The following is a 21,481-nucleotide window of genomic DNA, read 5'->3' on the forward strand; positions in this document are numbered from 1 at the left end:
ACCACAATATGCCATTAAACTACGTCCCCTCCTTTCGGGTAAAAGGGTACACTTCGCCATTTCCTTCTCCGGAAAAACTATAAAAGCCAGCATAATCGTCTTTCGGTTTTTTTGCGGAATATACACCTTTGTGTTAACAGAAAGATAATATTCCACATAGCATGCATATTTGAAAAAAAGAACTGACACTAGGAAAAAGAAAAGGAAAAAAATACCTGAATGTACAATTGCATATGTTTATCGCATTTCTTTTTTTTTTCCTGAGCTGGAAGGTACCTCCATTAAATATAGGCCGACGTAATGCTTGCGGCCACAATGTAAGTTGTAGCATTCGTACGGACCACTGTCAGGGTCACAATAGGACGTACTAATGTGCTACCACAAGGACATCTACAAAACTTAATTTCTGTGAAAATGTGACATCACATGGCGCTGAACCAATCAAGAGCTCAAGTACGTACGTGTTCAGAGCTGACTCTACAGTTAACTGCATCGGTCTCCAACTCCACCCGTATCATCCCAGAGCATCCGAAGCATACAGCTCGGAGCCCTGTACAAGTAACAAGTGCCATAGCTTTCAGCTTGTAAAGCATCAGAAAAATGCTCAAGTTTCTTCGGCTCCTGAACCCACCACAGCACTCTCAGATCATCTGTATCCCCTGAGATCACAATTCAGCATCAATGTTAATTTTCACCTATGACATACTGCTGCTTTAATTGTGAGTTTTGTTTCTGATCCATGGGAGTCAGGAAGCTAAGCTTATGAATGAGGGAATATATTTTTCCAGTGCTAAGCTTCTCGTCACTGTATCAACACACGTAAGGCCCAGTTTTGCAACCATGCAAAATCTTTGATCTTTATAAACGGGCCCTATCATAAGCTTAACCGAACAGACGAACCTGTTGTACCAGCAAGAAGGCCGAAACCCCCAAACACACACACGCGCAACAAACTCACTTACAGCCCAACAAGTCCATGCACTTGCTGTATAGGACCATCATCCCGGAATCCACACACACATTTCTTCCCCCACCTTATAACTGAGCCCATAACTAACATGGCCTGGCCTGGAATTGAAAGAAGCGCATCTCGAAGCCCATAACGGGACGCGACGAGCCGCCGAGATACTGCAAAGCGCTGGCCCGGGACCACGACGCCGACCTCCTCCGCGCTCTGCAGTACAACGGCAACGGCACCCTCCACGGAGAGCAGCAGGTCCTCAATTCGCTCTCCGACGGACCGGACGGCGACGGGAGGAGCAAGAGGCCGCGTATCTGCGCCCGGGACTGCGCGAAGCCGATCATGGAGCTTCCCGTGGAGGAGCGGGTGAAGGTGCTCGACCTCCTTCAGCGCGACGACGCGGCGCTCACCGTCTCCGACTACAACGACATCCTCTCGGCGCTGGCGCGGGCGGGCGACCACGCGTCGGCCGTCGCTCTGTTCCGCGCCATGCCCGTCGCCCCCGACGCCCACTCCTTCGCCACCGCCGTGCAGTGCCTCTGCCACCAGGGCGCGCCCGACGAGGCCAAGCTCGCGCTGGACGAGATGGTGGTGCGCGGGTTCCGGCCCAGCGTCGCCACGTTCTCCGCCGTGGTGGGGTGCCTCTGCAAGCGCGGCCGCGTCACCAAGGCCATGGAGGTGTTCGACGCCATGAGCGCGCTCGGGTGCGAGCCCACCGTCCGCACCTACAACAGCCTCATCGGCGAGCTCTGCTACGTCGGCCGGCTCGAGGAGGCGCTCGACCTGCTCAACATGCTCAAGGGCTCGCCCAAGACGCCGGACATCTACACCTTCACCATCGTGCTCGACGGCTTCTGCAAGGTCTGGCGGACGGAGGAGGGCACGGCCATCTTCCACGACGCCATCGGGATGGGCCTCTCGCCGACCATCTTCACCTACAACGCGCTCCTCAACGGCCACTGCAAGGAGGGGAACCCGCTCAGGGCGTTCGCGCTGCTCATGGAGATGTGCGGCGGCGAGGGCGCCTGCCTGCCGGACAAGATCAGCTTCGGCATCGTGCTGACCGCGCTGATGCGCGCCGGCGAGACCGCGGTGGCGTGGCAGACGTACAAGCGGATGGAGCGCGCCGGGTTCGAGGCGGACGGGCGCGCGCTGGACACGCTGGCGCGGGGCCTGTGCCGGCGGTACGCGGCGGACGCCTCGGCTCTGGGCGACGCCAGGGAGGTGTTCGCGAAGCTGGTGGCGTCGGGGCACGAGCCGGTGTCGTACACCTACTGCCTGATGGCGCAGGCGCTGGCGCGCGGCGGCGAGGTGGACGCGGCCGTGGCGCTTCTGGAGGAGATGGTGCGCAGGGGGTACGCGCTGCGGAATCGCGCCTACACGCGCTGCGGGTGCTGGTGCTGGTGCTGGTCATGATCGTGCGGGACTTCGTGCCGGGGCGGAACGCGTTCGACGCGCTGCTGGGCGAGCTCAGCCGGCTGGGCCGGTGGCCAGACGCCATGGCCGTGTACGCCACCGCCGTGAAGCGCGGCGTGGTGGTCTCGTGGAAGTATCTGAGCAAGGTAAAGGAGGAGGAGCCCGTTCGGCTGGGCGTTCTGCAGTGACCGCTGCCTGGTCGCAGGATCACACCATCTCTGCGACCGCGAGGCTTTCCGGCGTCCGGATTTGGAAGCCGGCGTTGCTCTGTGTGTCCGTCGCTGAAGATGGAGTTTGGAACGAGGCTCCGAGTTGCGTGCAAATGCATCATGACTCTCCCGAGGAGGAAGAACATACAGCTGACGGCTGAGGAAGACACGAGGAATGTACCAATTTTCTGTAAATCATTTCTGCTCGATCGGATTGACCGGGCGAAGCATTGGCAATCGAATTTACGACCAGCGTCGCTCGGTTCTCGGTACCTGGCCGGCGCGGCAAGGTATGACCGTATCTCTACTCTAAAAAAATATTACCACCACCCCGTGGTCCTCCATCCCACCCTCCGAGAAAGATTTGATGGCCTATCTGAAGTCCAAACTTGGAGCCCATAACTCTTTGGGTCGGACCAATGGGTACATGTATGGGCCGTCAATGGGTCTACTTCCCCCGCCTGCCTGCCTGGTGCCTGCATTCTGGCCTTGTTGGCCCATTCTCGCAGCGCCACGCGCCAAGCAGCGCGTTCAAGCTGAAATTTGCCCGAGATTTTTTTATAGGGAAGGAGTGGACGGATGGTCCACATCAGTCAAACCTACAAGAAAACAATGTGCTACCTACCACCTCCACGAATCACTGACAGGTGGGTCTATAGTTTGCTGGGTCCACATGTCATGCCCGTACTACTAATCTCGAGTAGCTGTTCGCAGAAAGGAATTCTCGTGTCGCAACAAGCGCAGTTCGTTCATCCTCGGCGTGCGCTGGCGTGAACCAATCAGGATGCTCCCCGCCAAAACCAAGCGGCGGTACGCGCGCGAGCCCGCGCGTGGTCCACCTGTCAGCGTGACGAGGTGGGGGAGGGCCACGAGGCGCGCGGCGGGAAAATAAAAGCGCGCGCACTCGGCAGTTCACCAGGGGATTCGGACCCCACAACAGCTGGACGGTTTCTCGCCGGTCACGCTTTACTTTCTCGCCCATGGCTTTCCTTTCTTCCGATCAAAATGACCACCACATCACATCGCCCCTACTTCACCCAAGTACACCAGTATTTGCAGGATTGCTCAGCCTCAATACAATCAACTGCTCAAGGACTCAATTATATTTCACTTTGGAAAATAGAACTGCATATGTTTTGGTTTAATAATCAGTAAAACTACACATAAAATATTTAGTGCGCAGAATTATGCAATCAGACACATTGTGAATAGTTCCGCACTATATTGTTTTGTATCTATAAACGACATCCAAATCTATTTTGAAGACTGAATTGAAACAAAATATACCGTAGATTTTTGAATCAAGTGTTTCCTCTGCAAAGTATGCTAATAGTAGCCATGACTTAGACGTGCACAAGTTTAAAATCATCGCAAGAATGACTCAAAAACATGTTTTCGGTGGAAAACATAAATATCTTAAGTGTACCCGAATAATTGCCACCATTTCTTTATCACCTGACATTATAACATGGCAGAATTAGAAGCATAGTAGTAGTATGTACATCAAATTACGAGCAATGTGCCCCAAAACCAGTAATTTAAGGCATTCCCCTACTGTTTACTCATGTAACTAGACGTGGCCCCAAAATATTTTGAGAAATTTGCAAAAAACAAAGAGAATAACCTTTTGAGATGTTTTAAAATCACAATGCGTGGATTAATATGAAGGAACTTCACTGAAAATGCTAAAAAGGCAAAAGGAAACACGTCCCTGAAACAGTTCTCATCTTACATTTTTGCCCCTGCAGCCTTGCCTAGAGCTACAGCGCGCCCCGTGCAAGTCGTCCACACCATAAACTGGCAACCCCCACTGAAAACTCCAATTTCCCTCGCTTCTCCCACCCCACTTTTCCCTCGTTTTCTTCCCTCCCTTCCCTTCCCCTCCCTCCCGCCGCGCAAACCCTCGCCCCCCGCCGCCGTCTCAGATCCCAGCTCCCGAACCCTGCCTCCCCACCGCGCGCCGGCCTTCCGATCCGCGGCTCCGCGCGTGCCTCGATCCCCATGGCGGCGGCGGCCGGCGGCGCTGCCGGCGAGGCCAGGGCGCGGGCGCTGCTGCAGCGGCACCAGCCGTTCGCGCCGCCGCCCGGCGAGTACCACAACTTCGGCGCGCCCGCGGACGCCGGCGAGGAGGTGGTGGAGGCCGTCGTCCTCAGGACGCCAGTGAGTTTCGGGGGACTGGTGCTGGAGTCCTTGTGCTGAAATTCTCGGTTGTTGGGTCGAAAACGCTAGAGCGCGGGCGGTTGATGGCCCCTCCCGCCAGCGGCGAGGGGAGCTGGGAAAGGTCGTGTGGGCCGGTGGACTGAATCGGCTTTAGCAATGCCGATGCACGTCGCCTTGGATTTGGCGTCTTGCGAGCTGGTTGGATGGGGGATGGGTGGGGTTTTGGTGTTAGCGGAGTTGAATTTGCTGAATTTTAATACCTGCCGTGGAATTTGCTGCTAATTCTGCACGGATTTCGCGATATCTGCGTTCTATCGCTCATGGAAGAGGTGACCAGATGGATAATTTGCTGTGGTTTAGGTGGATGTTGCTAGGATGTAGTAAGAGAATGTACCAATCTGGTGAAATTTGCTAATTGTGACATTTGGGAGAATAGCTTATAAATCAGTGAAGTAATTGGTTCATGAACGCTTCAATCGCTATAAATTATAAAAATATATATGTTTTTTTGTTTGCATATGGTAATTGATATGCACCAGCTAGAGTGCGATGTAGTTCATGGTGGTGGCGTTTGGTGATTTTTGTGCTGATGAATTGGTAGTGTGTGCTGACTTATCTGGCATTTCCCCCTTTTTGTGATTGTCAGAGTACATAACCAATTGTTACCTAAATTTGGCAAACACTTGTTAAGCATATGCATCTTGTATGATGCAGAAAAGCACTGGGCACTAGCAATATGTTGGTGATAGCTTGAAATCCCCATTTAATGATCCACAACTCTGGAAATTGAGCGAACTATGTTATCGACGGTCAATCATAAACAATGTTAAAACCTGATACAGTGCATTGTGAAAAGCAGCGAAGGATTTAAGTTTACTAAAAAAGTATTACAAACCTACATCAAACTGTCTCCTTTTGAGCCAAAATAGCACACCACTATTTTGTAACTTTAGCACTGTTGTCTAATTTCTCCAAATAATCAGTCTGGCTTAATTTATTACCATCCTAACAATGTTCCCAGGAGATTCTACACTTGTCTCCTGTGGAGACTATTATGATGACGTTGCATTGTTGTCGTATTAATGTAACGCTTTTCAGCAACCTTTTCTCATAAATAAGATCTCAAAACCTTTTGAAAGTATAAAGACATATATGCATGCAACAGTTTACACTTTATTTAGCTCTAGTTCTAACAAGAGTATTCCTCTTGTAGTTGAAACGGAAACATAACAGAGAAGGAAATGAAGCTGCCGAATCAAATGACTGGATGATGAGCCCTGGATATGCTAATGCAGGCAGCAGTCCAGTTCCTACACCACCTTCAGGGAAAGGTTTAAAACCTTCTGCCAAGCCTAAGGCTACCAAGGGCCAGAAACCTTGCCCTCAGACCCCTTTGAATTTTGGTGAGTGATGCACATTCAATCAGACATGAATCATCTTTATCTCAGATGACTCAATCCTCCTGCATAATTTTTCACAGGTTCTCCAGGCAATCCTTCTACTCCTGTTGGTGGCTGCCGCTATGATAGCTCCCTAGGTGAGAATAATCAGTTATTGATTTTCCTGTTTTGGACAGTTACATTTCCATGATATCTTGATTTCAGATTTCCTTTCTTTTTCATTATTGCCTTTTAGGGCTCTTGACAAAGAAGTTCCTGAACTTGCTAAAAGGTGCACCTGGTGGCATAGTTGATCTAAATAACGCTGCGGAAACTCTAGAGGTTGGTACCTCCTTGTTGGTATCTTGTTCCGAGCATGTCTTTCTTTTGCTAAACATATACACGCGGAACTTGTTTTGCAGGTACAGAAAAGGCGTATATATGACATTACTAATGTTCTTGAAGGGATAGGGCTGATAGAAAAGAAGCTTAAGAACAATATCCGTTGGAAGTAATGACTCTTAATACCTGTATTTCTGATTGATTGTTTATGGGCATTACTCACTTCATATGTCCTTTTGCAGAGGAATAGATGACTCACGGCCAGGAGAAGTTAGTGATGATATGTCCATTTTACAGGTACTATGCTCCATTTCTTCCTATTTCTTTTTTTACTGAAATAGTTCTTCTCAATGCAGATGCTTAAGTAATGGTTCTTATTCTCTAAGAAATACTTATTCTATTTGTCATACACAGGCAGATATTGAAGCTCTTACACTGCAAGAGCAGAATTTGGATGAACGAATAAAGTTAGTCACCAGCTATTTAAAGCTCAAGTTATTGTTATTATTTCAGTTTCGCTAAGCATGCTCCTCCAATATTTCTTGCAGTGAAATGCGAGACAGGTTAAGGGAGCTCACTGAAGATGAAAATAATCAAAAGTAACTATCTTCTTTTTTTCCCCTTGAGATTGAGTAATTACCTTGCATTTCAATGCATTGCAGGTTTTGGATCTGATTAATGAATCTCTCTACCTGCAGGTGGCTTTATGTTACAGATGATGATATCAAATCTTTGCCATGCTTTCAGGTTTTTTTTTCTTACTCTAGTAACTGTTAAAAATGATCAGCGCTACTCAGTATATAATCAGTAACTAACAGATCACTACAACATGCAGAATCAAACTCTAATTGCTATAAAAGCACCGCATGGTACAACTTTGGAAGTCCCAGATCCTGATGAGGTGGGTTCCAAAACCATCCTTGTTTGTCACCCTCAAGGTCATAGGGGGATGTTATATTTCTTTAATGGGGTCAACTTCCCTATGCAGGTTAATGATTATCCTCAAAGAAGGTACAGGATTGTGCTGAGGAGTACCATGGGTCCGATAGATGTGTACCTAGTTAGGTATGTGCTCATTATATCCCCATGCCTGGCATATGCTAAAAATCATATAATTCAGAATGTACATCTCCAACTTAACATGACGCCTAACATTGTTGTGTTGATTGATTGTAGTCAATTTGAGGAGATGAGTGGCATGGAGACTCCTCCAAGGCCTACACCAACAATAAGCATGGATTCTCTAGAGAATCCTAGGACGCCTTTGGCTGCAGAATGCAGCAAATCTGCAGGAATAGAACCTAACATTCAAGAAGGGTTTACACTACCTCCTGATGCTCCTAGTAGTTCGCAGGACAACGGAGGGATGATGAAGATTGTCCCTTCAGAACTTGATGTAAGTTTGCTTCAATGCATAATTATTCAACAGGTTGTTCAAAATGAAATCGATTTGTCTATGATCATGTGCGTAGTATTTAATTGCATGTTTTTTTGCACCCGCTCAACTTCACTTGATGCTTCATTCTTACTTCGTCTAATTTGGCAAATAGTGTTCTCTTTGCTTCTCTGTAGTATCTTCTTTTTATGGAATATCAACTTCTTTATAGCACTTCATTATTCAAAGATCGATCTGTGCGAAGTGGTACAACTTGAGTTTGTTCTTGACCATCATCACTGTAGTGCTGGGCAACAAAACCTTTTTCCTAATATTGGAATACCTTGTATGCAAATTCTGTCTTGGATATATCTTATATACCACATCTGAATTCATCGGCAATACTTGCAGTTCTGTAGCGCAAATACTTTGTAATGCATTAACCGTCCTTTTCCTTGGCAGACTGATGCAGACTACTGGCTCTTATCAGACACAGGAGTTAGCATCACGGACATGTGGAAGACAGCACGTATCCTTCTAACAGTCTCTGTCACCTTATCTAAGATTTTCATGTAGTATATCATATGCAGAATTTTGATATGAATTATGAAACCAGTAAATCCTTAACTCGACAACGCAGCAGATGTGGAGTGGGACGGGATTGAGAAATTCAACGCGGAGGATTTCCTGGAAGTCAGCACGCCCCGGCAGCAGGATAAACCGGCCGACGTCGTGGACCCTCGTGTATAAACTGAAAACCGCTGAATCGGTGCAGGGAACACCATCCATATTTTAGCGGCCGATCCGATCAACCTGGAGCGATAGATGGCTGAGTGATGTACAGGTGCTAGCCCAGAAATAACTTAACTGATCTTCTGGACATGCCGGTCATATAACCGAGCGTGGAATGTTGATGGCTCAGGCTGGCCTTCACAGGTTGAAACCATGTGCCGTGCCTGGAAGTTGCATGCTGTTGTGCATCTCACAGCATTAGGATTGTACAATTATTAGGAATACATATATTGTGTGTGCCGGTGATGCTCGCCGAGATCCATTTGTAAAATAGCAGTTACTATTATTTATTATCTGTGTGATACAGATTCGTCTCTCTTTTTCTTAAAAAAAAGAAATCAATCGTGTGATCTCCATGGGGGCTGAGTTTATTGATGCCATCCCAGGATGGATGCTGCTATAAACAAGCCATGCTCTGCAAGTGACCTGTCGTCGGCCTTTGAGTGTCTTGGTAGACGATCTCTCGCCATCACTGGTTACGGCAATCTCTTGTGCTGATGGTGCATGTGTATCGTGATCTCTGCTAGCATTTGATTATTACGCTGCTTCCCTGCAGCTTCACATCGGAAGCAACCCTGCTAGTCCGTTTCCTTTTCTTGCTTGTCACATCGGGCATCCGGTTGACTGGTATTTTCTTTCCCTGAGCGCCGTTGATGCGGTTTATTTTTACATCCTCGTGCTATTACAAAATGGAGTCACGGTCAATGTCGAATATCCTCCTGCACGTGAGCAGTCGTAGATGGCACCACACCATGTCAGTGACGCGTCAAAGGCTTATCTGCTTCATTTTTGGCCTGGAAGCATGATGTGGTTAAATGGTTGTCCTTCAGCTTGGCGCCTGCTACAGGGTCAAAGCCAGAATTCTTTGCTTCAGAATTTTTTTTAAAAAAAATCAAGGATCCAAACTCTCAAGTAGCTATTTAGTTCGCCAACGTCTGCACATGGGATGATTAGCAAAGTTGAGTGCCTAGTTTAGTTAAACAAGGCTTCTTATTTGAGAAGATACGTTCAGAATTCTTATAGAATTGGCGTCTTACAAAAAGGGACGTTGAAGCCAGATCTTTTTTCCATTGTCTAAAAAGAGTGCCCTCCGTGGAAGACCACAAATAGAGGAAATACAACAACCATCTTGACTACACCTTTTGTTGCATTACTCTTCATCCTATCGCTGTTCGATACAGGCAGGTATTTTCCTGAGATGGAAATTCCTGCAGGCCATGATTAAGAGTGGCAATGGACCACTGATATTTGCATCTTGTTTATTTTATTGTTACAAGCTTGCCAGCTGGAGTGCTACCCAATAAAAATGGCAAGACGCCTAAAACAATTGCCATGGAAGATGCGCCAACTATGACCTGCTAGATTTCTTCTCTTCTTTTTTTAGCCACAGGTTTTGGAAACTATCTCGAGCCTTATTCAAAGAAGAGGTCATGAATCAAGTGCTATAAAACGGGTTAAGGACTAGTAGCCAACATTTGGTTATTGTATTTCATATCTCCCTCTTTGATCCCCTAATATTCTCCTCAGATTATGCAGGCATTATATGCCGTTTAACTGATCCCTACTTGTCCAAAAACAAAAGGGGCTTTATGCATTCTGGTCCACCTCACGGCGTCACCTAGCCCGGCTTCATTCGCAGATGTTGTTCGATTCTGATAGACTACCCAATGTGGTTTGCTGACTGTTGAGCATAAAGTGAGTGTTTCCACCTTACTGTATTCTTCAGCTGCAAAATGCAAGTAAGATCCCACCTTGAAATGTTGACATGGACTGATAATGACTTACTAAGACTTGTTTTTAAAGCATGTGCATCGTGCGCGCGCAACGGAATCAAGCAGTAGAGTGGTTTAAAAGACAGAAAGATAAACAGACAGTATGAGTAAGAGAGGGGTTGTATGTTATCTAAACCGGCCACCTGCTAGGCTGCTAGAGACAAAGCCTTCCATAGTGCCGTACTGCCGTCTGATCTGATGTGATGTATAAACACATCGCCCAAAGGAAATGCAACAGCTGTCTTGACTGCACTTTGATGTGATTATATATCAGCTGCATCCAGTGGCTTTCAGGTATTAACACTTCTGAATTCTAGCTCTTTATTTTTTTAATAAGAAAACATCTTTCAGTCCTGCCTGATAGGGAAAACATTTATTTACATCTTATTTGTTGTTACAAGCTTAACATAGCTGGTGTTCTTTTTTTTTTAAAAAAAATAGCTGGTGTATTACTGGGAAAAAATGGCGAGTGGCCTAAACTTGTAAGGCACTCTCCGTAGAAAGCAGTGTTTCGTTTATACCATTTTCTTTTGTTACCACGAGACAAGTAGTTTATCTGCTTTGGCAATGACTTTACGGAGATGTCACTTGGATAGTTGGATGGACCTCTAATACTCTATCCTAAACAGCTAAACTCCGCAGGTACACCTGCTTTTACCTGCATCCTGCTTGCCCAAAAAGAAGAGGAGAATTTGCTTCTGCACCACTTGCCCAAGCTTGCTCATCCTGATAGATGAGCTAGATTCCTAAAGAATATATCCCAAGTGCGCAATGCTGACTGTTGAGCATCGAACACTCTCCAACGTGGATCAAGATTCCAACGGAATGCGGATTGCTGAGTCGGACTGATCCCGACCGGGCCCACACGAGGCAACTGGGACGAGAAAAAGGTAGTCTTGTGTTTGTGACGCGAGGGCATGAGCAAAATGCGGCAAAATTAGGGCCACATTCTCCAGCAGCGCCACAGCTTTCTCGTTGCATCCGTGCCACTACATTTGCTGGGGGCCATTAGGTAGCCTTCCATCCTGGCCATTCGGTTCATCAAGAGGGGTAGGTAAATTGCTCCTAATTCTCATCCTGTTTTGAAATGTTCTTTGTAGTGGCCCCAAACTTTGATAGGGATGTCCTTGTTATCCACGGGCTGCTCTTCTTGCCGTGGAGAGTTTGCGGTCGTTAACACATCACCATTGAGGCATTGACCATGCAATACTGTTTCGTTTCAATTTGGATGTCCTTTTTGTATTAGATTGGTTGACTTCTTAGGATCGGACTAGTAATTTCCTTGCCAATTGCATTTTCAATATTTGTATGACTACGCACCAATAAATTTTTTTAGCAGTGTTGCTAATCACAAATGCAATAATAGGATTTCACCATGCTAATATATAGTCTTAAAAGTGTTAATAGTCACGTCAATTGAGAAGAAAGAAGAGAATACAAAGTTGTCTACCCCCAAAACATCAACTTCTAAAAAGCAATGACCGATGAAGTGTTCGATACTAGTACCACTCGGTTATGCTAACAAACCCTTCTGCGCTAAATTTTTTTCTAAACAAACTCTTGTTTTTTTTGTAAGGCTAATCCCAGTGGGGGTTTCATAGAGGTTTCATGCACATTAAATACAGTGACACATCTGTATATGTGATGACATGTCATGATAGTTATGAAGTGAGAGAGGGAAGGAGTTTCATCAGGATGAAACTGTGTATACACTGTTTCCAAGACTATGAAACTTGCATTGGGGGCTATAGAGTTTCATTTCATCTAACCATATCCAATCACATGCCTCACAATTAAATGTCATGGTCATCCTATGAAATCGTGAAATGAAACTATGCACTGGGACTCTCTGTTTCATTCATAATACACCTCATGGGATGATGTGGCATCCTTGAAAACAGTGCGATGAAACCTTGCACTGGGACTAGCCTAAGGACACATCGGAGTCTTTTTTATGGAAACATGACTCCAGGACAAGTCAGAGTCTTTTTCTTAGAAACATGACTCCAAAATCCACCACTAAGCACTCGTACAATGCAACATCTACATTTTGCTACGTCACCTCTGAAACTATACTGGATTACAACATCAACTCTTAAACATAAATAGCTAAATCAAGAGACAGTAACGCAAAACGCTCTCTTATGAATTTTTTTACGACTGCGAGATATTACGTACTTGCTTTAAAAAGGCACCATATTGTGGAAATCATCGTTCTACCTCATTTTTTAAGGGATAAACTCATGTATACCATTTTTAGATATTTATTTTTATAACGTACTCACCTGAATACACCCGCTCTTACGAGCACCCAAGAGAATAGATCGATACATCTTGAGATGACGAAATGGTATATTTTTCCCATATTTCTGTGAAATAAGATTTTTACACCGGTATAATTTTGCATAGCACATATTTCAAATGTATTGAAGTCTTTGACAAATAAACACTTCACACGTAGAAATTTACTAGAGCGTGTCGTCGCACACTTTGAAGATTTCTGTAACCAGAGCTAGGATTTGTAAGACCCTGTAAAAGAAAAGCGTATGGGAATTGGGATAGGAGGAACGCAGTCAGCCGCGCGCTGACGTGGATCCCAATAATTTCTGTGGGCCCCACCCGCCACCCCGGAGCCGCTCGCCCCGCGCGGCCTGAGTCCGACAAGCCGTTTCGGGTTCACTAGGCCCCAAAATTCCATTCCCGTCCTAATCCCACCTCAGAAATTCACACTCTGCTGATTTTCCCCGGTAGATGACATGTGGGCCAGCTTCTGCTATTTCGCAGAGTTTTTAGAGGGCGCTATATATGACACCCGTGCAAAAAGAATTCTTCTTCCCCTCCTCCCACTCTCTGTCTCTCTCTGCCCCGAGCAAGTCGTCGTCGCCTCCTCCCAAAGCTCGCTGGTTGATTCGATTCCTACCACTCGCCGATCGCTTCTGCTATGCCGTCGGCGCCAGCCGTCGTGCCGCCGGAGTTGCCGAAGCTTTCGCCGACGTCGCAGCAAGCCCTCCGGCCGCGCTCTCCGCTCGCCAACGGCTCGGCCGGCGGCGACTTCGAGCTGCGGCACTGGCGCAGGCCCAAGAAGCGCGCGGCGCCGTCGCCGCCGTGGGCGCCGCCGGTTATCCAGATCCCGGAAGGCGCCGGGAGCGACGACGACAGCAACAGCAGCGGCGGTGGCGGCGGAAGGCACGGGTACACCAGCCTCCGGGACATCCTGTCGTCGCCGGAGTACGCCTTGACGGCGGGCGGCTCGCCCGCGGCCTGCGGCGGCGTCCTCGGCGGCGGTTGCGGCAGCTGCGGGGACATACACATGATCCGGCACCCGCTTGTGAAGCACGCGGCGTACGCGTACCTGCAGATGACGCCGTCGGCCAGGGAGGACCCCGCCCGCCGCGGCCGGCGCTGGCGGAGCCCGCTCTGCCGCCTCCTGCTCGGCTGCCTCAGCTTCATCGGGGCGCTCTTCCGGCCCTGACTCCAGCGGTGACACCGGGCTTGCGGTTCTTGGTTGCAATTTCTCCTTTTTCGTTCCTTACCATTCTGGTTCTTGTGTGATTGAGTTTTTCTTAGGATTCTCTCTTTTTTGCGAGGATTTTCATAGAATTTTCATGCTTTGCTTGAAGTGTAATTTCTGTAAATAATTTGCTAGGATTAGGCACAATTGGAGATGAGATTATAGCAGGAAGAGAAATGATTGATCGCGCACTAACAGCATCTGATTAGTTAGCTTGATTCTGTCCTGTTTTTTTTAGTGGTAATGAAGTAATGATTGGCGCTATGAATATGATAGCAATAAAATGAGAAAACAGGTAATGAAGCAGACTGAAATATATTCCATCGCAGCAAAAAGAAGACTGAAACATACTGATGCACTAACGATTTCTATCATATCACTTCAACAATACTGGATACACATCCATCTGTTCTTCACAATGGTGAATGGTGAATGGGTTGCTGATTTTGCTATGTACTCCCCCTTTTCTTTTTCTCTGGCTTTCTTTGATTCGATTCATTCTATGTACAACAGAAATCATCCCCTATAGTTTCTGTAGGAGTCTCTTGATTTCCTCTAGTAATGCTTGCCGTTTGTCGGTCGCCGGGGGTTGGCGCCGCCGATGGTGGCGCGCAGAGCCTCGGCCAGCACGGCCGCGTCAGGGTTGCTGTCGAAAATGGACTCCTGCGGTGGCGGTGACGGCGGCCGGCGCTTGGTGGCGAAGGGGCTCCAGCCCGACTTCTTGTTCTTCTGCTGCACGTGAATACAAAAACGAAACCAACCGTTATCACAATGCCTGCTGTGAAAAGAAAAATGCATCCAGTCAGTGCTTCACAATCAGTGCGCCGGGATTCGTGCACGTGGACGCACATGTCCGTTTGGTGGATACGAATACGACGCTGCCTCCTGTGTAGCTGAACCTTTGTACAGGACGGCGTGTACCGACCAGGCAACAACCACTCGACACGATGTCTTACAAATTTCACTGCTCCCAACTGTGGCCCGGTTAAGCTGGGCCTCATCGCGTAAAGTTACTCGTCATATATACTACGAGATGCCAATACGTGGGTTTCGATTTATGCAGTTCATCAAATACCAAAGGGGGTGTTTGGATCTCTAATTCGGACTAAAATTTATGTCCCATCGAATATTCGGAGGCTCATTAGGAGGACTAAACATGAGCTAATTATAAAACTAATTACACAGATGAGGCTAATTTACGAGACGAAGCTATTAAGCCTATATTTACTTATATTTACTATAGCATCACATTGTCAAATCATGGACTAATTAGGCTTAATAGGTTCGTCTCGCAAATTAGTATCCATCTGTGCCATTAATTTTGTAATTAGTTTATGTTTAATACTCCTAATTAATATCTAAACATTCGATGTGACAGGAATTTTAGAAGGGACTAGGGGTGTTTGGATACGAGGTGTTAAACTTTAACAGTGTGACATCGGATGTTCGGATGCTAATTAGAAGAACTAAACATGAGCTAATTATAAAACTAATTGCAGAACCCTGTGCTAATTCACGAGACGAATCTATTAAGCCTAATTAATCCATCATTAGCAAATGGTTACTGTAGCACCACATTGTCAAATCATGAACTAATTAGGCTTAATAGATTCGTCGCGCGAATTAGACTCCATCTGTGCAATTAGTTTTGTAATTAGCATATGCTTAATACTCCTAATTAGCATCCAAACATCTGATGTGACGGGTGTTAAATTTGAACACCTTATTGCCAAACAGGCCTAGAAACAAACACCTCCAAAGACCATCCCAGGTCAGAAAGAAGTGAGCATTCATCAGACCCGTTCACGGCGCGTGGGAGCAGGTTCAGCGCATGGGAGGAGAAGGCAACGTTGCAGGAGCTGACAGGAATGAGACAAGGTCAGACCGTCAGAGCTGGGCAGGATCAGTTTGTGGAAGGGGGTGAAAGGAAACGATCAGGTTGGCAGGTTGCGCTGGCCCTTTGGCTCTTGTGCAGACAAGTGCCCACGTTCTCCGCGCGGGATGCTGCTGCTTTCCCAGTTGCTGCTAGACTAGAGCCGGTTGGGCATCACTGTCCGGTGGGCCAGGATTGAATGGGAGCAGCGAGAGGCTGACAGCTGCAGGCAGGGGCCGCATGAGCGAGAAGCCATGGCCTCAGATTGAGGTCGGGCCGTCGGGGAGAGGGGGCAGGCGAGCCCCTGGCAGTTGGCAGGCACTGGGCATGGCCGGATTGGTGGATAATGCTGCTGTAGTACTTGTCAAAGTGGGGCGGTGAGAGGGAAGCCAAGGGAGGAGTGAGTTGGCAGAATTGGGGGGCTGGGCTTTCTTTGTTAGCAACAGTTTGTTTGATGCCGGTTGGAGTTTCTACAGATGTGCCAAACGGGAGGTGTCATGGTTCGTCCAAAAGAAAAGGTTTTTGGCACCCAGAAAAGGTGGGAGTCTGATGGTGAGATTTAGGTAGAATTTGATATAAAACAGAAACATGCGAATTGGACATAAGTATATGTAAAGAACTTTGACATGATTTTTTTTTCATATGATCAAGAAAAACAGATATCACTGGGAAAATGTATGTATTTCTGATTGTGATACTTTGCTTGGATGGCATGCAATGGAACAACAGTTCTTTATTGTAGGATAGCTAATCAATGGTACTGAATTTGATTACTAAGAAAACCTAATAAATATACATGGCAAGTAGCGCTACTGAATTTAAAATAACCATACTGCATGGTCTTTCGACTGTATAATGCATAGGACATGAACTTTACCAAGAACAGAGAAATTTGTATAAGAAATTCATGGTCAATTGTTTTTCAGTAATTTAACACAGATGAGAAGCCGCATGCAGAAATTAAGTCCAGAATGGAACATGTCATGTGGGAGCAAGGAATAACATTTTAATATAGTGCATGCTATACTGAGTAGGTTTGATGGAAAAATTGCCATTACCTCTGCACTGGATCCTTCAGGTTTCTCAGATACGACATAGCGGAGGACATCCATGAAGAAGGCCGTCCCTTTGTCTGCGAAATTCTTGACGTAGAAGCTAATCAGTTGACCGGATTTCGCCCTCAGATGCAGTAGCCTCTGCTCAATGTTTGGTTCGTATTGCATCACTATGGGCCGAAGAAAGGTGTCATATACAACATCACTTCCCTGCAGATGCAGTCAAGTTAAAGCAGCTTTCGATCCAAACAAAACAAAGGTATGTTTCGCTGGAGAAGATAAAATCTGAACAAACAAATATGCTTTCTTACCTTTGTTTTTGGGTACCAGAGGTAGACAAAGAAAGCTAACTTCATTTCGGAATACATTGGCATCCTGGCATAGATACAATACAATAGGCATGCATAGATAAGCGATAGACTTCAAAATATGAAAGAAATAGTAGGTAAGAAGAATTGAACTGACCAAGAGATCACGCTCTCGAAGGCTATAACCATGGCCACAATAATCCTGAGACATTCACAAACAGGACAGTTGACAAGGATATGTTAGCCTATCTGATACAGTGGTACTCCCATACAGTCTGAAGACAACACTAATTCAATCTTAGCAAACAAAATAAGCAACATCAAACTTACACTAGTAGTCCATGCAATAAGAGACATGGCATGATCATTTTACAAGGATATGTTAGACTATCTGATACAGCGGCACTTTTACAGAGTCTGAAGATAACACTAACTTTACACTTATATGCAGGTGCAGCACTAGTAGTCCATACAACAAGGAACTTAACATGATCATTTTTAGTCATAGATCGTACCAATCACAAAGTTATTTCTTTGTTTACTATAGTATTTGGTGCATCACTGCTAACTTGATTGTATAGTACATAATGCCCCTAAAAGTCCAGTGAATTTCCCTTACATAGTTGAAAATGTTATTATGTTAAAAAAAAATCACCTTGAAAAGAATTCCGCGTTCTGGTATATGGAGATTCTTCTTTTCATATTTAACTAGTAAGTTAACATCAAATTTCAATACTATGTCCCCAAATGAGGATGGTGATTTTACCACCCCAACTTGTACATATTCTACAGAAATAACTAGATTATGAAAATCATTTACTGACTTGTTTAGAAAAAAATCTGATAACAAAAGGAACTGCACATATTTGTATTCGAGATAATAGCATATCTCAGGTCAATCAACATTCCATGTATCGGACAGGCATGTAACTTCGACAAACAGGACAACAGAACTCATCCAATCTAAAATGGCAGAGCAAGAGAAATAACTACTGATACCAGCTGAGTGGAATGTTACCTAAGTGATCACTAGACAAGGTAAAGACTCATATGACTAGTTGTTTTTTCTTTTTTGCTAACAGGATTTTGTTTCCCTCTCTTTCAGATGACAGCCTGGTCCACAGGAAGCTTCTTATCTCTTTCTTGAAGAGTTTCATGCTGAAGTCAAAGATTAGGTAAAACCTGATTTTGAACCATTTCCTGGGAAGACTTTGAATTGGTCTGCTGTTGGTCAATTGAGTACAACAACAACAACAACATAGCCTTTCAATCCCAAGCAAGTTGGGGTAGGTTAGAGTTGAAACCCAACAAGAGTCACAAATCAGGGTTCGGGCACATGAATAGCTGTTTTTCCAAGCACTCCTATCCAGGGCTAAATCTTTAGGTATATTCCATTCCTTCAAATCTCCTTTTATTGCCTCTTCCCATGTCAATTTTGGTCTTCCTCTGCCTCTCTTCACATTACTGTCACGCCTTAGGGTTCCACTATGCACCGGTGCCTTCAGAGGCCTTTGTTGGACATGTCCAAACTATCTCAGCCGGTGTTGGTCAATTGAGTAGATTAAAATTAATATGGTGGTCCTTAGAGCATCCCATATTTTAATTGGTCAGTGACCAAGTCTAGTCATGCTCAAGTCTGATTACATAGGTAAAATAACAAACCAGGGAACATTCTGCTCACGGACAACAATCTTCTTATGTCAGAGATAATGAAACGAATGACTACACACACAATCAAATTGACACTGTTAACAAGGCAAATTATTTGACGAATTTATAGTTTATATCTACAAAAAATGTGTTCATCTTTAGACTAGTTAGTAAACTATCATATGTTTGTGCCTTGGCAATGTGAATGCAAAATCAAACAGTTTGTCAAATTTATATTAGGCTAATATTTTGAAAAGTTTGCTCTAAGATTGAAGAATGAAGGGATATCAATACTTTCTGTCATCATATGTCTTATGCTGCACAAAAGTAATGGCTGCTACTGGTTGCATTGACTACTGAGAATCAGATTGAACAAGTTCAAGAAGAATCAAATTCAGTGTAATTTGTCATTGAAACAAAGAAGTAAGCAAGAAGGTTACATAAAATAAGTTAAGCATATTTCTAAATCCAGTAAAAAACTCTGGTCCTAGAAACAAATTATGTTTAGTCGCAGTGGAATGGCTGAAATGCCCCACACTCACAGTGAATGTCAAACAAAAGGGTCATTAAATCAATGTTTAACTTCAACACAAGATAACCCAAATAGCAATTAATTAGTAACGAAAGTAAATCAGATATGATGCAGAAATAGTTTGTTAAACTTAGACAGGTAAAAATAAACATAGGCAAGATAACGAAAATAGCAATTTATTAGTAATGAGTAAATCAGATATGATGCAAAAGCCTGGTATAATAGCAATAATGACAGAACACCATTCCTGTGCTAGCCCCAATTACTGATCCACCAGTGCATATTGGATGGCCTCGATCATGCGCTGTTTTATCTATCTTGCCTTTCACACATAGCAGCAAACCAAACTCTGTTTGAGTTGAGGCCCCTACAAGATGTAGAAACTAGCGCGGCAGAATCTGTCCCCCTGCTCTAATCCAGAGCACTGAATTACAATCAGAAGTCTTAGAAGCATTCCTAATGTTTGTCAGTTTTCTTTTCGCGCCTTTTTTTAGGTGGCAGAGGCAAGAATCTGAAACTGGAACAGAACTTGCCCATTTTATCAATCCTAAAATAGCATAGAGCTAGCAATCATTAACAATAAGGCTTAGGAATGGGCAATAACCCTGTGATTGACGCCGCATTCTCCCGTGGAATGCAGGACTGAGGTGTCATGATCCAGCCATCCACCTAACATCTAACTATTAACGCACCATAACGAACCTAATAGCTTGTACAATTGAAAAACTAAAGGGAAGCAGAAATAAAGCTGGCACAATCATTTCGCATGAACTTTTGCCTGTATATAGATACACATTAAAAAAGCCCCTCCATGTTATGCTAGTCAGGGAGCAAAAAGGTTAAAGTGGGAGAACTAAAGTCAGCATCATGAAACCACATAAAACCACGTTATCCAAGTACTGAATCTCACGCCACATCGCGAAAGTGCAAAAGAGGAAGCACGCAATCACGGTTACTAATGGTAATACACAAGCAGGCCGATGAGCGACAGATGTGGGATCAGCAGCGGCGAACGCATGGTCATCGGACCGATTGGAACGAAAGTGAAACCCGAGGAAGGTGGCGGTTGACCACCGAGGGGTGGGGAAGGGGAGAGGAGGGAGGGACGCACCAGTACTGGCACCAGAAGCGGAGCATGTGCGCGTCGTTGGGGCGCGTCTCGACCGTCTTGAAGCACTCGAACGCCGGCATCGCGTACCCGAAGAGCAGCCTGCGCGGCGAAGGCCGGCGTCGGCGAACCAGAGCTCGAAATCAGCACGCATCACCAAAACCAAAACACACAGACCATCGGTGTTCGGAGGGAAGTAAAATTTCGACGGGGAACTTACAGCAGGATCTTCGAGAGGAGCTCCCCCAACATCTCTCCGGACCAGAAATGCCTGCGCGCGCGCGCGGCGCCTGTGGGCTACGACGGCGGAGCGAAATCCCCCGGGTCCTGGCCTGCGGCTGTCGCTGCGGCTTGTGGAGCGGAATGGGGGAGGAGGACTCGCGTGGAGCGGTGGGGGGTGACGCGGGGAAGGGAGGGGAGAGGAGAGGAGGCGGAGAAGAAAGCGGTTGCGTTGCCTTTGGGAAGACGCCTGCGGGCGGAGTGGGAGAATTTGAGAGCGGCGGGCAGTTGCCGAAACGGCCGAGTCCTCGGAGTGGTGGGGTTGGACCCGTTCGACCACGACGACGACGGACGAGGAGACCGACCGACTGGGCCTGGGCCCTGGCTGCGCGGCGGGGCTATCTCCCGTCACGCTCGCGGTTTGCGGCATCTCTCGGAATACATGGATGAGGAGTTGGCTTTACGCCATCTGGCCCACGATTCGGTGGGGCCTGCGGTGGTGTGGGCGGGAATCCTATCCATCCTCCGCCACGAGATAAATAGAGGTGTTAACTTTCAATGTTTGAGATCCGTGCGACGAATGAGATACATCGTATCTTCATCAAATTAAAACTCTAGCCTCTACTCCTCTCTCATCCCTTACCCGTGCCGCCGCCCCCGTGCGGGGCTCGCCGCCGGCCGGCATGCCTCCCCATGCTGCCACCGCCGGCCAGCACGCCTCCGCACGCCGCCGAAGCTAGATACTTTTTTAAAAAAATGTTGGTGCAACTTTTTTCCGAAAAATATTAGATTCAATTTTTTCTAAAGAACTTTTTTCGA

At 46.2% G+C, this 21,481-nt stretch overlaps 3 protein-coding genes and 1 pseudogene across 5 annotated transcripts; 3 read left to right on the top strand and 1 right to left on the bottom strand.

The window, feature by feature from the left end:
• The first annotated feature begins 1,141 nt into the window (after positions 1-1,141).
• LOC101756314 lies at positions 1,142-2,878 on the top strand (annotated as a pseudogene).
• A 1,548-nt stretch (positions 2,879-4,426) lies between these two features.
• On the top strand, positions 4,427-8,976 carry LOC101754019 (transcription factor E2FA). Of its 2 annotated transcripts, none has more exons than XM_004977283.3 (14): positions 4,427-4,746; positions 5,960-6,149; positions 6,227-6,283; positions 6,382-6,467; positions 6,548-6,636; positions 6,710-6,764; positions 6,882-6,934; positions 7,016-7,066; positions 7,166-7,214; positions 7,303-7,368; positions 7,456-7,532; positions 7,644-7,863; positions 8,305-8,371; positions 8,483-8,976. In XM_004977283.3, the coding sequence occupies exons 1-14, from the start codon at positions 4,588-4,590 to the stop codon at positions 8,590-8,592; spliced, it is 1,329 nt and encodes a 442-aa protein (XP_004977340.1). In that variant the 5' UTR covers positions 4,427-4,587; the 3' UTR covers positions 8,593-8,976. The 2 variants fall into 2 exon arrangements, with proteins under 2 accessions (XP_004977340.1, XP_012702741.1); XM_012847287.2 differs by having other exon boundaries at positions 8,486-8,976.
• A 4,241-nt stretch (positions 8,977-13,217) lies between these two features.
• On the top strand, positions 13,218-14,108 carry LOC101754413. Its single transcript, XM_004977284.4, has one exon. The coding sequence runs from the start codon at positions 13,348-13,350 to the stop codon at positions 13,876-13,878; it is 531 nt and encodes a 176-aa protein (XP_004977341.1). The 5' UTR covers positions 13,218-13,347; the 3' UTR covers positions 13,879-14,108.
• A 150-nt stretch (positions 14,109-14,258) lies between these two features.
• On the bottom strand, positions 14,259-20,929 carry LOC101754816 (putative HVA22-like protein g). 2 transcript variants are annotated; one of them, XM_004977285.3, is made up of 6 exons: positions 20,664-20,929; positions 20,447-20,545; positions 17,311-17,355; positions 17,157-17,220; positions 16,849-17,055; positions 14,259-14,649 (listed from the first exon to the last, which is right to left on the bottom strand). In XM_004977285.3, exons 1-6 carry the CDS (start codon positions 20,693-20,695, stop codon positions 14,473-14,475), a joined length of 624 nt encoding a protein of 207 aa, XP_004977342.1. In that variant the 5' UTR covers positions 20,696-20,929; the 3' UTR covers positions 14,259-14,472. The 2 variants fall into 2 exon arrangements, with proteins under 2 accessions (XP_004977342.1, XP_004977343.1); XM_004977286.3 differs by having other exon boundaries at positions 14,266-14,646; positions 20,664-20,928.
• Positions 20,930-21,481: the final 552 nt, after the last annotated feature.

This window comes from Setaria italica, chromosome VII (assembly GCF_000263155.2).
Source record: "Setaria italica strain Yugu1 chromosome VII, Setaria_italica_v2.0, whole genome shotgun sequence".
In the NCBI taxonomy this organism is placed as follows: domain Eukaryota; kingdom Viridiplantae; phylum Streptophyta; class Magnoliopsida; order Poales; family Poaceae; genus Setaria; species Setaria italica.

Bases quoted from the DNA above. Each gene is read 5' to 3' on its own strand.
- LOC101754019 (XM_004977283.3), top strand. From the start codon at position 4,588: ATGGCGGCGGCGGCCGGCGGCGCTGCCGGCGAGGCCAGGGCGCGGGCG. The intron at 6,284-6,381 runs GTGAGAATAATC...ATTGCCTTTTAG, and splicing joins CCGCTATGATAGCTCCCTAG to GGCTCTTGACAAAGAAGTTC. The intron at 7,864-8,304 runs GTAAGTTTGCTT...TTTCCTTGGCAG, and splicing joins TTGTCCCTTCAGAACTTGAT to ACTGATGCAGACTACTGGCT.
- LOC101754413 (XM_004977284.4), top strand. From the start codon at position 13,348: ATGCCGTCGGCGCCAGCCGTCGTGCCGCCGGAGTTGCCGAAGCTTTCG.
- LOC101754816 (XM_004977285.3), bottom strand. From the start codon at position 20,695: ATGTTGGGGGAGCTCCTCTCGAAGATCCTGCT. The intron at 20,546-20,663 runs GTAAGTTCCCCG...TTCGCCGCGCAG, and splicing joins CTCCTCTCGAAGATCCTGCT to GCTGCTCTTCGGGTACGCGA. The intron at 17,356-20,446 runs GTGCGTCCCTCC...TGAATGTCTCAG, and splicing joins CGCTTCTGGTGCCAGTACTG to GATTATTGTGGCCATGGTTA.